The sequence below is a fragment of the Neolamprologus brichardi genome, chromosome 7, assembly GCF_056152115.1.
Source record: "Neolamprologus brichardi isolate AB-2024 chromosome 7, ASM5615211v1, whole genome shotgun sequence".
In the NCBI taxonomy this organism is placed as follows: domain Eukaryota; kingdom Metazoa; phylum Chordata; class Actinopteri; order Cichliformes; family Cichlidae; genus Neolamprologus; species Neolamprologus brichardi.
Window position 1 is genome coordinate 63568939 of NC_142110.1, and position 13821 is coordinate 63582759.

The window sequence follows — 13821 nt, forward strand, 5'->3', positions numbered from 1 at the left end:
TACACTAGTTTGTTTCGAGTATGTTTTGAGGAATAAATGCTATGATTTCTGTTCAATGATTAGTGTAAGGCTTAACCTCTAAACCTCCGTACACAATGAAGCAATGCTTCACTTACAAATGACTAAATATGCAGAACGGTCTTTTAATCCTAGTCCGCCCATTACGATTCCATAAACAGATTACATTTGCTCATAATCAGTGTGATCTGACACTATTTGCCCATAAACAACAACAACAACAACAAAAATATCTATCCCATACTGTAACTCTTGTTCAACAAGGAGGGAAGATATAACAAATTCCCTGATAGGACGATCTAACTTCCTAACTGAGTTACTCTGTGTACCAATGCTGTAGATTTATTCCAGTGAATAATGTAATATAGACAGTGTCGCTGTATCTCTGTCAAACCAACCCTAATCTTATGTGCAGATCTGGGTCACTACCCCCAAGTGTTCCCTACTGGTTTCATTAAACATTAACTGTGTCTAAGTATATTTTTATGTCTTTGCCTCTTGAAACCGCAGATGACTTCCACTTGGAGGGGAAATGAGATACAAGTCAGATGACTTATCTCCTTCCCTCTGCTGTTATAACAGGGTTTTACAGGAGTTCTTGCTCTTTTTGATTGTTTGAGCAGATTTGTCACAGACTGAAAAAAGGACAAGGGATTTTGGGAGCTACAGATAGTGTCGGTCTCGCCATCAAGTATCATGGTACTGACAATAAATAATAAAAGGTTTAGTAAATGTAATAAATGTGACCTTAATATGACAAAGAGAAGAGAGAGTAAAATGGACAGTCAAAGAATGTAAAGAAGCTAGTTCTCACCGAGGTTACATATTGTATGTTCCGGCATAGTTTTGTCTCCCGGGGAAAGTCGGAAAGATCCAAGAAGTTGTCCACCACCACTTGGCCGATCAAATCATGGCGAGAGAACCTGTCAAAGTCGTAAATACTGAAGTGTAGCTTACGATTCGACAGATCTGCGTACGCCACAGGAAAGAGGAACACTTCATCAAAAATCGGGTTGAGTGTCTTCCGGTGCACCTTGGTCTGGTGCTTGGTTTTGCGGTCGGGCAGCAGGTAGATTTTGACGTAAGGATCAGAGGTCCCTGAGAAGTCCTTGGCAGGAAGGTCCTGGGCCTTGTGGATCTTCACGATCAGCTGCTCCAGGTCAAAGTCAAACTTAAGGATAAAGTGAAGGCGCCCACAGTTAGAGGTTCTATGGCCATCTTCTGCATCTATCGAGCGCTGCTTGTAAAGTTCTGGTTTGATCCGACCCAAACCAGACAAAGACTCCTGGCGCTGGAACTGAGCAGGGTTGAAGTCGGGATTGGATAAGTTCATTTGACGACGGAAGGAGTTGTGCCTGTAACAAAGTGGTGTAATTGGAAGGTATATAAGGCAATTCAAATTATTCAGCAAATGTATTCTTAAATCTTTGCATCTACTCTGTTCTCTAGCAGCTGAGGCCTGTACTACAAAGTAGGATTTTGGGCTTAACAGGCTAACTTAAGGTTTAACCCTGTTTTTCAGTGTTACAAGATTGGTACACATTTTCCTTGATAACTTTTAAAATGTTCTGGAGGGAGTTATTTTTGAGATATGAGAGCAAAATATAAAAAACTAAATATTGTCACCGTTCCTTATAGAGCAGTGGTTCTTAACCTTGTTGGAGGTACCGAACCCCACCAGTTTCATATGCGCATTCACTGAACCCCTCTTTACTGAAAAATAAAATGTGATTTTTTTCAAATTCAAGACATAGATATGTTTTTTACTGGTGCACAAAATGAGCCGTGCATGTCACAGCGGAGGCTCTGCCGAACCCCTGAGACCGACTCACCGAACCCCTAGGGTTCGATCGAACCCAGGTTAAGAACCACTGTTATAGAGTCCAAAGATATCGTTTCCCTGACAGTAATAGGTCCTGTAGTTCTGACAAACTATATACAGTCTGTTGTTCCCGGATACGCATCAATAAATATTAAGAGCACCTTTATTTCTATGCTAAGGATGTCGTAGTGTAATCACAGCTGATGTGAAGTTTCACCTGGCATTAGTTGAATGAATGATGTCACATTGGAAGTTAACATTTGGTGTGAAAGAACCAACAGGGTAAGTGAAAAAGATATCCTGGATATCCCGAACTTGCTTTGTAGCACACATCCCTGATGTATACTGTCACTTTCCTAATTAAGAATCTCTGAACTGTGTCTGTCATCTGTATTTAACCTGTCGGCAACACTAAATACTGGACAACAGTTTTAAGAACTACTTACCGTACAGAAGAGGTAGGTTCAGTAATCTGTCTCTGAACCCTGTCCCTGGCCAGAGTGTGAGCATGGTTTTTCTCCACCTTAGTTTGCGTCTCCAGTGGGATGTCAGGTGATGTGTGGCTTATCTTCAAGGCCGACTCCGGGACAGGCACACCCGAAGGGGGCCCCGAAGGCTCCTTCACACAGCCATCTTCACTGTATTCCCTTTCCTCCCCGTCCACCTGCACAGCACACATCAGTGTCTGCATTACTGCATGCTATTAAATATATATAATGTGGGAATGCTTAATTGGACTGTTAAATTAATTTCTTGGTTGTATTTTTAAACATAAGTGCCTTAAACCTGAAATGCTTCCAGCTCTTTAAATACTTGACTCATTATCCTTTTTCTTATTTTAAGATAAAAAAAAATTAAAAGACATGTACTTTTTTGAAGCATGATGTGTTCTGTTGTAGATTTATTCCTGTAGCGCGACTGCCACTAATCACGGTTAAAAATGTTATAATATGAAGCTCTAAAGACTGCCTTTCTTGGAAAATAAGTAAAAAAAAAATAAGTGCATGGCAACAATCAAATAAAGAGATTGATACCTGCAAGGTTGTTAGCTTAGCATTAGATGAAATAAAAAAAATAGGTCAAGGACAGTCCAGTAAGTCTTTCCTAAGTTTTTGGGATCTTATCATCGCTGTAAAGTTGGCAGACAACCACCAAAAAAGAAGCAAATCTTTTGACTGTAGCTCTGATTGATTAAGCTAACAGTTGTTTTAGCTTCCCTTTGCGCTAACATAGCTCAGACAACAAATACTCAGGATGAAATTTGTACACAATTTGAAAGCAGTGGTGGCAGTGTACTCGCACCAGTACAATGCCAAGTAGAAAACCCCAGTCAAATAGAAAATACATATTATAAAAAGGTTTCCTGTTTGTGTGTATAATTATAGTTCAAATAGCACTACTGCTTGAAACAGATGCAAAACTATGTTACTAAGTTCTCTCTTTAAGGCCATCTAATAGAGAACAGGACATTTTGGATCACTCTGGGTGATTAGATCTTTAGTCATGTAAAGGTTGAGTAGAGCTGGAATTATTTTAAGTGAAAAAACTCTACTGACCAAGAAAAATGATATGGTTACACTGCTCAGTCCCAACAGCTTCAACAAGCCCAACAAAACTTTCAAAAGAGTAGACTCTCAGAGACACTGCTTCTTGTACCCGTGTGCTTCTTTGTTAGCACCAATGCTAACAGGTTAGTCTCATGTGAGTTGTTTGTTTTGTAGAGATTGGATGTGACACATTTGTCAGCAAAAGTGGACCACAAACCACTTTTTATAGTCATATCTATATCATAGCAATAGCATAATTTATGCTTTTCATTACATTTTTAGTATCTAGAATATATAAGAAGATAGCTGTAGTCCTGAACCGTTTTATACATTACCTTGGGTATCTGCATTCTCACCCTGACTCGCTTGCTCCCCCTTGTATTTTAAAGAATCTTTCTTTTTTTAGCACGACATTCTGGTGCGACCGCTTTAGTGTCCCCGTTTGTTACAGTGGCACAACTGTGACTATAATTGTCAAAGGTAAACTCAATGTAGAAAGACCAGGCTGGCAGTAGCAGAGCTGCAGCAGCGACACTGATGGTATAGATGACACCTGCTTGCAATCAGCAGCATTTCAGTTCAGGTTATCATCGTGTACCGATTAGCTGAGCAGCTCTTTGGGCTTGAGAGAAATATTGCAGTATGAGGTTGTAGTATGACCTTTAAAATAGATTTTAATTCTAATTTGGCAGTGGCTATCTAACAACATCATTACAGCACAATATCAAGTATTAAACGGTGTTGTATAAGAGTTTTATACAAATTATATTCTATAAAGGCCGTATTATTTTAGGAGTAATCTTGCAGTGCAAGTAGACTGATTACATACAAAAAAGCAGCATTAAGACAAAGTGAAATACAATTTTCACTGGAGATTTTTGGAGTATCTGGTTGTTGAAGATGCACAACATATCTTTGTAACAACCGGGTTGGATTTTGGCCGAATATGACTTTGGTTGCATGTGATATCCTCTTGTGACCCCTGGTTTCCTATCTGCATCTGTACTGTGAAATTCAATACTGGCAAATTCAAAGAAAAGTATTCTTTAAAAAAAAGATTTTTACTGCTCCTTTCTGTTTACATGATATTCCCATTAAAACTAAATGTTGCTCATACAAGTAATTAACCCTGCTCTTTCTCCTTACCTCTGTGAGGACAGGTTGTTGGTCTCCTCCCAAGAAGTGTGCCCCCTTGAGGACATCTGGGAGGAAACGACCACTTAGTGGCACCCAGCACAGCTTCCATGAGACAAAGAGGGAGACGCTGAAGAGAGCCAGACCGCAGGTGGTCACCAGCAGAGACAACAGGCTCACCGATACATCTAGAGATGGAAGAGAAAAAGGAGGCGGAGATGCTCAGCGAACGGTGAACGCAGCTTTGCCTGTGAAAAATGCTGGCACAGATAAACCAAGCTCCCTACGGAGGACAGACTGTGTTTATTAAGAATGCAAAGTTAAAGAAGAAAAGAAAAGAAAAGAATATGTTTAATGAACTATCCAAAAATCTCAGCAATTAGACAGAGATGCATTACCATGTTGATAAGGTGCTAAAAGGCCACATCAAAATATTCTAAACAATCTTGAAAGGGAAAAAATGATCAGGGAGAGATGACCCATTTAAATTATTACCTAATTCTAATAAATAATTATTATTAATTATAATTCTTTTTCAACAGTCATATAATCTTTCCTCTTATTATGATGTTTTAAAGACTGAATAGATAGAAGAAAATGTGGAAAGATGTCACTCATTCTTTTCTTTTTTTTAAAATCAAAAAGCACAAATCTAACAACTGACACTTTCAGTGCAACACACATAATTATAGGTGAGCAATGGATGGATATTTTGCAGGTGAACAAACCAATGTATAAATAATTGCAAATAATACAGTCAGGAAAACATGTGCAGGAATGTGTTGTGGCCAGACACTGCCTGCTCTGTTGAATGCACAGAAACATAAGAGGGCTTTTAATTTGAAATGGACACCGAACTGTTGAATTAGTGTTAACAGCATAATGCTGAAAAACGAGAGTTTGTCTAGTGGAGGATACATACACTGCATACACTAATCACATACTAATAATAACAAAAGCTTGCTTCAAATAAAGCCCAGCTGCCTTTGAAGCTGTAATAAATAAAAGATGCTTTAAGAAAATACAGCTTACATAAACTAGCGGGAGTGCCACTGAGAGCCAACGGAGGCTGCAGAAAATGTATACAGGCAAACAACTGTATACATAAGTATAAGCATAAGTGTATTATCATCTCTTATATCACATTACATGACTTGTACACATCTATGCTAACTGGTCACTTCATTAGGCACACCTAGTTAGCAGTGTTGGGGAGTAACGGAATACATGTACCGCCGTTACGTATTTAAAATACAAAATATGAGTAACTGTATTCCGTTACAGTTACCGTTTAAAAAGGTGGTATTTAGAATACAGTTACTTTGTTGAAATAAATGGATTACAAGGCGGTACTTCCCTGTTTCATATTGTCGCGGGTCAGGACTGTTTGGGTTTTGTTTGACAGCTACGTTCTGTTGTTCCAGGTGGCAGCGTTACGGTTGCCATGGTTACAGGGTGACGCTCTCTCTCTCTGTGTTTCCTGGGTGAGAGAGGCCTTTTTGTTGTTGTGCTAAGCTAATAGGCAGAATGCTACAGGCATAGCTTTAAAGAATGTAGCATCATAGGCAGTGTAGTCCGTGCTGCAGGGAGAATGGACTGCCATACCCGTTATGTGTCTGTGAGCGAGGGAGGGAGAAAAAGGAAAAGTATGAGATGTCATCGAGCAAAAACGGGAGCTGGAAGCATGTAAATATAATAATAACCACTGCAGCCAAGAAGAGTGCCTGACGAGCCCAGTTGTAAGTAAGCTATTAAGACTCGACTGTACACCGTGTTCGTGTTTTCCTCCAAAAACAATAAGTTCCGTTGGAGCAGCCGTTCAACGCCTCTCTTTGTCTCTCGCAAGCAAACTTGACCCAGACAACAAAGTAAAGCTAGTTTTCGGCTACAAGCCCGACACAGAACCCACCGTATTAGCCAGAGGTCCCTTTACTACGGTTCAGAGCCGCGGACCTTCAGTAACAGTAATAAATCACAGCAATAGTACATTCATGTAGTTGTAAACAGCATGATAATATATTAAGTAATCCAAAGTATTCAGAATACATTACTCTCATTGAGTAACGTAACGGAATACGTTACAGAATACATTTCGGGGCATGTATTCTGTAATCTGTAATGGAATAGATTTTAAAAGTAACCTTCCCAACACTGCTTCCCTGGTGATATGATTGTTGGGCTTTTCTCTGTATCTATGAAGCGCCTTGAGGCGACATTTGTTGTGATTTGGCGCTATATAAATAAAATTGAATTGAATTGAATTGAATTGGTGAAACTGGCTATTTGAGCTTTGTGACATGGTACACTGTAGTCATGAAGGAATTTACATGGTTAGCTGAATGAACAGGCAGGCTGTGGCACTGAAGTCATGCTCAGTTGGTACGAAGGGGCTCAAAGTGTGCTGGGAAAATATCTGACAAACTGACCGGACTTCTGCGTGAGTGAGGGGCTCTGAATATGACCCAGAAACCAAAGCACAGAAGGTTGTGCAGGGTCCAAACAGCCATAACCAGGAGCATGCTTAATCAACATTTACATGTTTACGCATCTTAGAATTCAGACCGAATGTCAATGAGGAGGTTTAATGTGAAACACCTGGACTTTGGTGGGCTCCATTGTGCAAACAGAAATTGTCAAATTAGGTATTGTTTTACATTTTTATTGTTAAATTAACAATTAAATTAACAATAAAATTAACAATTGTTAAATTAACAATTAGGGCATTAAATAAACAATGACGCAAATGCTTCCGTTCTTAAAGCAAACTTGAAAGGGTCTCTGGTTGTGACAAACCCACAGAGAATGATTATCCACTGCACTGCAATGCATTTTAATGTCTCTCGCCTCATTGTTTTAGGGTTATTGGCCACAAGTTTATTTCTTTGTCTCATAGTCCTCATCAGTGCTGTTTCCAGCCATTAAAAAAATGTAATATCCCTGTGTATCCCTCTGTTTACAGGGCATCTGTATTTCCATCTGTATGGACCACATAAAATATGCAATATTTATTTCCAGACTGCAGAAGTGATTGATGGACGTTTGAGACAACTGGATAAAATGTTGTCGTCCATTAGCTAAGGAGAGAGTTTGCCTCTTATGTGCTAGGTAATAGCACCCTGTAGCTTCAGAGAGATAATGTTTGTTGATACCTCTTTCTTGTGAAGCAGCCTTTTCAAACTCATCTAAAAGCTTGGCTAAGAATGTCTGCTGAGATAAGATGCTTTAAAGAGGAAAACTTAGAGACACGACTGAGCGCTCTGGATCTTCCTTTGTTCTTTTTTTTTCTTCCTGCAAGTCATTTTGAATCAAACTCGCACAAAAACAAAGGTCTGAAATTTTGAGGCTCCTTGCTCAGTACAATGCCCTGCAGACTTGATTATGCTTGAACAATAGCAGTGATAAACTCAGCTTTCACAATGTCTGCAGTAGTTGTTTACCAGTGGCATGCCATCACATGAGCAAGAATCTGTTCTAGGTTTTTAACAGCTGCCGAAAGCCGTGTTTATATTACATTTCATCTGTGGTTGTGAACCCATTCTTCTATAAATAATAAACACCCATAACACTGTTTATTATTTGTCGTTCCTGCTAAGCAGAGCTAAGAGCTTCTCTTAACAGTACAGCAGAGAATGCTTAAACCAGGGTGAGATCAGCTAATTTATGGATGCCATTAGAGTTTAGTACTTGATGTTTTTCTTTGCATTGTACTGTGCAACTTATTTCAACTTCTACTTTTACTTTATACAGAATCACTGAGGAAAGCAGCCTTGCAGAATGATTTATGTAGAAATATTTGGAATCAATTTAGCAGAAATGAATTCTAAGCACACAGATGAAAACAGCATCCTGAAGTTTTGAAAGATGAGTTTTTCCACACTGTGAAAGGGATTTGCACACAACACCCCATATTTTCTAAGTAATACATATAATTATAAATTATTATAAATCTTTATAAATAAAGCTTTTATTTCACGCTTATTGGCTACTGGATGCAAATATCTAACCATCCTCATCACCAGCAACTCTGTGCATTTAGACATGTAGACACGTGTTCAAACCAAGCATTGGGTGATTTAAGTGATTTTGAACGCCGACATTGTTGTTGGTGCTGGTCTGAGTATTTGAGAAGCAACTGATCTGCTAGATTTTCCCGCACAACCACCTCTAGAGTTTACAGAGAATGGTCTGCAAAAGGGAAACTATCCAGTGAGCAGCAGTTCTCAAGAAAAAAATGGAACAGCAACTCAACAAAACACTCATTACAAATACGGTGTGCAGAATTCTCTGAATTCACATCATGTTAAACCATGAAGAAGATGGGCTACAACAGCAGATGATCACACCCGGTGACATTCCTGTGAAGAACGGGAAACAGACTCAACAAAACTGAAAGTGGTAAGTCTCACTTTCTGCTTACACATTTGGATTGTAAGGTCAAGATTAGCATAAACATGGTGATGGTGGTGTAGGAAATGTTTTCTTGGCAATGCTTTAGGCCCCTTAGTACCAACTGAGTATTGCTTAAGCACCTATCTGAGTATTGTTGCTGAACATGTCTATCCCTGCTTTGCATGATTGCTTCCAGCATGACAGGATGCCATGTTACAAAGCTTAAATCATCCCAAACGAGTTTCTGGAACATGGCAATGGTAAATGGACGGATACTTAGGCAGCAGCTTTCTACTCAACTTGAGCGCTAAAAGAGCTTTTACTAGAAGTCTCAGTCACCCAATCACACACACATTCATAGAGTGCTTTTATCTAACCCCAGCCACCTCAATCAGTTCAAATGGCCTTCACAGTCACCAGGTCTCAGTTCTAAAGATAGCGGGGAGTAGAGCAGGGCGATATGACCAAAAATATTTATCACGATATACATTTAAAAATTTGCGATAACGATATAACTGACGATATAATTGACACTAGACAAAATACTTTACAACTCCACAACTTTATTAGTGCAAAAAACCCCATCAATGTATTTTCACTTAAACAAGCAGCTGTTTTTTTATGTGCATTAAAGTTATATAAAAATGTAACAGCGCAAATGCAAATTCCTTGCTGACAGTTTAACCAAAAGGCATTTCCAGTGGAAATTGGCCGACATATCCTCAGCATAACCATGTATAATATCCACAAAACTTAAAGAGGTTATACACACACAATACGGGAATATTATGTTGAAGCACAGTACGTATCACTCCGCGGGGCGCCTAACTACGACAGCCGTAATGCTCCGACAATCCATCAAGCGGTGCGGCTTCGTAGCTTAGCAAAGTCGTACTAAAACATTTGACAGATTTTCGAGCGCCGTGTACATAAAATCGTTTCGAGGTCAGTAAACACAACCAGAGTTCATACATAAGGCACACGGGATTATAAAGGGCACTGTCGATTTTCAGAAAAATCAAAGGTTTGATTTTAAGTGTGCCGTATTTTCCAAAAAACACGGTAATAACGACGGCCCGCTCGCATGCTGTACCAAAAATAGTGCTTTGTTGTGTACCTGATGGACGAAAGCTAAACCAGTTCCACACCACTGAAGTTGCAGCATTTTTACAAACCAATCCTGGTTCATCCGTTTCATTTAACGATCCGCTTTCGCTCTTCTCATTCTGCGTCGCCGCCATGTGCGTATGTAAACATAGGCACTGCGCATGCGCGTTTTACCCATATTCTATCGCGATCTTTCATTTTCCTATCGTTGCCCAAAATTACCGCGGTATTACCGTGAACGGTATGATATAGCCCAGCCCTAGCGGGGAGTCCGACCCAGTACTAACAAGATGTAAACTGGCCTGTTATTGTAAATGAGTATTTTGATACCTAATTAAAACACAGTTATGTACTGTAATCACTTAGGAATAAAAGCAGTATCATGACAAATGGAAAATCACTTTCATCAAGTCCATATGTACCTATGTTATTCAAAGTGCCCAGTGGGTTGCTGGTTTAGCTTAGTGGGTGAGCAAGTGACCACCTGCCCAGAATTCCCCATGTCTGACCTGTGACCCTTTGCTGTGTCTTCCCCTCTGTCTGTCTTCACTGTCACTATCCAGTAAAGGCAAAAATGCCCCCCAAACATATAGATTAAAAAAAAGACTGTGCACACTGGTTAATTATGCTACACAACTAATGATTTACCTTGGAGATGCTACCTTCATCGAGTCAGGTTATGGGACATTAAGTGGCACAAGATACAGAGATTGCAGTTCTGAATGGTTTCCTTAGCAACAACTATAATTGGCTTCTTCAATAAAGCCAGTGAATGTGAACATGGTCACCATATGCTCAGGATCAACTTTGTGCCAGTTTCAATCAGGTTGTTGCTGTTGTTTACCTTCACTACGGCTATAACACATCACTGTAGCATCACGTAGGGATAGGTTGCATCCAACATGTCGGATTGCACACATTAGGACACTCATTACCCGCTGCGTTAATATTGCTGACCTTTATACCTAGTGGCACATTAGATCAATACGATATGGAGGTTTTCAGCTTGCAGAACGCAAACACTGAAGGAATACGCTGCTGTAACAGTGAAGACCGTTTTAAAGAGAATTTATCTTTTTTTTTTACTTTCCAGACTCCCCGCAGTTTTAATCAAGGCTGAAATTTGAATGCAAATAAGTAGGAAATAAGAAGAATCCTGTTGATGAGTTTAATATAAGCACATATTTAATTTCTTTACTGCTTTCATCTAAGCAATCTTAAGATTTACCACTTATTTTTGCCCCTATGTTTTGTTTTATTATCCGTGTGTCATATTACTTTATCCCCCTGAATCTGAGCGAACAGAACAGCTTTATACACTCAAGAATTCTGCTACTTCTATCAGCAGGTCCATCATGATCCCAGTGACCCAGTTCCTCCGACAGCCATGAATTAACACTGTCTTCATCATGTTTGATAGATGATGTGATGATGTGCTATAGATCATAAACCTTTCCTTCTCCCTACTGTCTTCTATCATATGATTCTGGTAGTTTCAGTAACGATGAGCAGTTCTTTCTCCAGAACTGGGCATGCATTTAAAAAAGTTTTCTTAAAGCCTAATTTGACCTTTTTTTTTTTACCAAAACCTAGTCACAGTTTACATTTTGTGGGTAAATCCTCTGTATTTACAATCACGAAGGCGCCTCTGAGTTCTGAATTTTGACTCTCCAAGTGAGTGCTTTTAATTTTTTTTTTCTAAGCCTGTCACTGGTAATAAAAGTAGATGAGTTAAAATACCTAGGGTCAGCCATCAAAGGCAACAGGCAGTGCACAAGAGAGGTGAAGAAGAGAGTGAAGGCTGGGTGGAGTGGGTGGAGATGAGTGTCAGGTGTGATTTGTGACAGACGGATGGCAGCAAGACTGAAAAAGCTTTGCAAGGTAGTGAAACCTGCTATGATGTATTGCTGGGAGATGATACAGACATTAGGAAGAGCTGAACATGGTAGTGTTGATGATGCTAAGATTTTCATTGTGAGTTCCCAGGATGGACAAGACTAGAGATGAGTGCATCAGAGGAACAGGTCCGGTTGATCAGTTTGGAGATAAAGTTATAAATGCAAGGCAGAACCAGCCCCCACTACTTTTAAGATTAGCCTTAAAACTTTGCTTTATAGCATATAGTTAGGGCTGGATCAGGTGACCCTGAATCTTTCCTTAGTTATGCTGCAAAAGGCCTAGTCTGCTGCGGACCTCCCATTATGTAGGGGAGAAGCAAAGGGGCAGCCTCCCTGTCCCCCAACCATGGTTCTGTTTAAAGGGAATTATTCTTCCCACTGTTGCCAAGCTTGTTCAGAGGCCGACATGTGATTGTGGGGCTTTAATTTACAATATAAAAGCACCTTCAGGCGACTGACACACTATATAAATACAGCTGAACTGGGCGACCCACCGTGGCATCACATAATGGTGCCGAAAGAAGGAGAAGGAGCAAAACCTGTTACTAAAATAGTTAATTATTTAGTTAAAAAATGTGTATTTAGATACTTTAAAAGTTTCTGCTCTTTATGTAAAAGGCTTGTTTTATTTTTATTTTTTTAGCCTCCTCCATATGATTCGAGACATCTTTGAACTGCACGTTCCCATGAGCACCTATCAAATGAACACCCAGCTTAAACATTAAATTCAACACTCAAATTATAATGGAAAAACTTACTTTTGAACCTATGAAAATAGAGGGACAACATAAAAAAAATCCCCACTTAATGCCATGCAATATTAACAAATTAATGGTGTGACAAGGCACTTTAATCCCATCAATTCAGTGTGGTGGTGTACAACAGTAAAGACGTGTCATGTCACAATAAGACGGGTAAAACCTAAAGCTTTCTGAATATGTCGACAAAGCTCTGCATTACACGGACGTTAGAAGTAGAGCAGAGTCAGCACTATGATTTGTGAAATGAGGCAGGTAGAACACAGTCCTCCTGTGCGCAGCTCTGCACTTTGCAAGCAGCTGGGATGAAAAAAATGATCTACAATATGTGTCCCCGACACAGTGCCTGGCTTATGCTCTCAGCTGGCACAAATACAAAGCGTGCAGCTTGTTCTGCTGTGCTCTGGCTTTGATGTGCCAAATAGGTGATGCATTTGCTTCGATATTTCACACCCAACATCCTGCTTTTAAAAAAACCTGAAACACAATGCAGCTCAGAATATCTTCATTTTGTACTCAGATCAACCGTGTTAGATTTCGAGGCTCACCGTGTTCCTTCCAAACCCACTTCTGCTCAATGTTTGAATTTTTTTTAAAATACTGAAAACACTGTTGTTCTTTGATCTAGTGGCTTCATCCAGTTACATTTGTTACAGCCCTTTCTAAAGCCACAGGGTGTCTCAGCTTGTCAGCTTCTCGTGCAGGGTGCAATCAACGCGCCAAGGCCTCAGCTCTATACAGCTGGTGGCAGTTAATTAGATTCAGGAGCTCCACTAATCAGTAAGCTCACTAAAGGAAGTTGACAATTATAATTTAAAAAGGTCAGAGAGGTTCTGATTAATATAATTGTCTGAGTTGTGGTTTCTATGGGGTTTTTTTTATGTGACTATACATAAAGGAATTACAGGTACACCTAAAAAGTTTCTAATAGCTGCTGGGATTTAAGGGGTGGCGTATATCAGTGCAATCAGTGCAGAAGTGGATGTTAAAGCAGTACAACATGCTTCCTGTCAGCCCACCGCTTCTCTTTGTATCCTAATTCATACCTAGGCTAATATATTTATTCCTCCTGTCAGAATTAGACTCCAGTTGCTGTCAAAGTCATTATCTGGACAACATTGTGTTCATTTTCCCTTGGAAAAAGTTGA

The 13821-nt window shown here is 39.7% G+C and overlaps 1 protein-coding gene across 1 annotated transcript in view; it reads right to left on the reverse strand.

Moving 5' to 3' along the window:
* The window catches only part of syt9b (synaptotagmin IXb), a 56864-nt gene that overhangs the window by 25332 nt on the left and 17711 nt on the right, over window positions 1-13821 (reverse strand). Inside the window, exons 2-4 of the mRNA XM_087844094.1 lie at window positions 4534-4709; window positions 2287-2504; window positions 833-1373 (exon numbers count right to left, since the gene is read on the reverse strand). Coding sequence (XP_087700220.1) covers window positions 833-1373; window positions 2287-2504; window positions 4534-4709 — 935 coding nt within the window. The remainder of the gene's footprint in view (window positions 1-832; window positions 1374-2286; window positions 2505-4533; window positions 4710-13821) is intronic.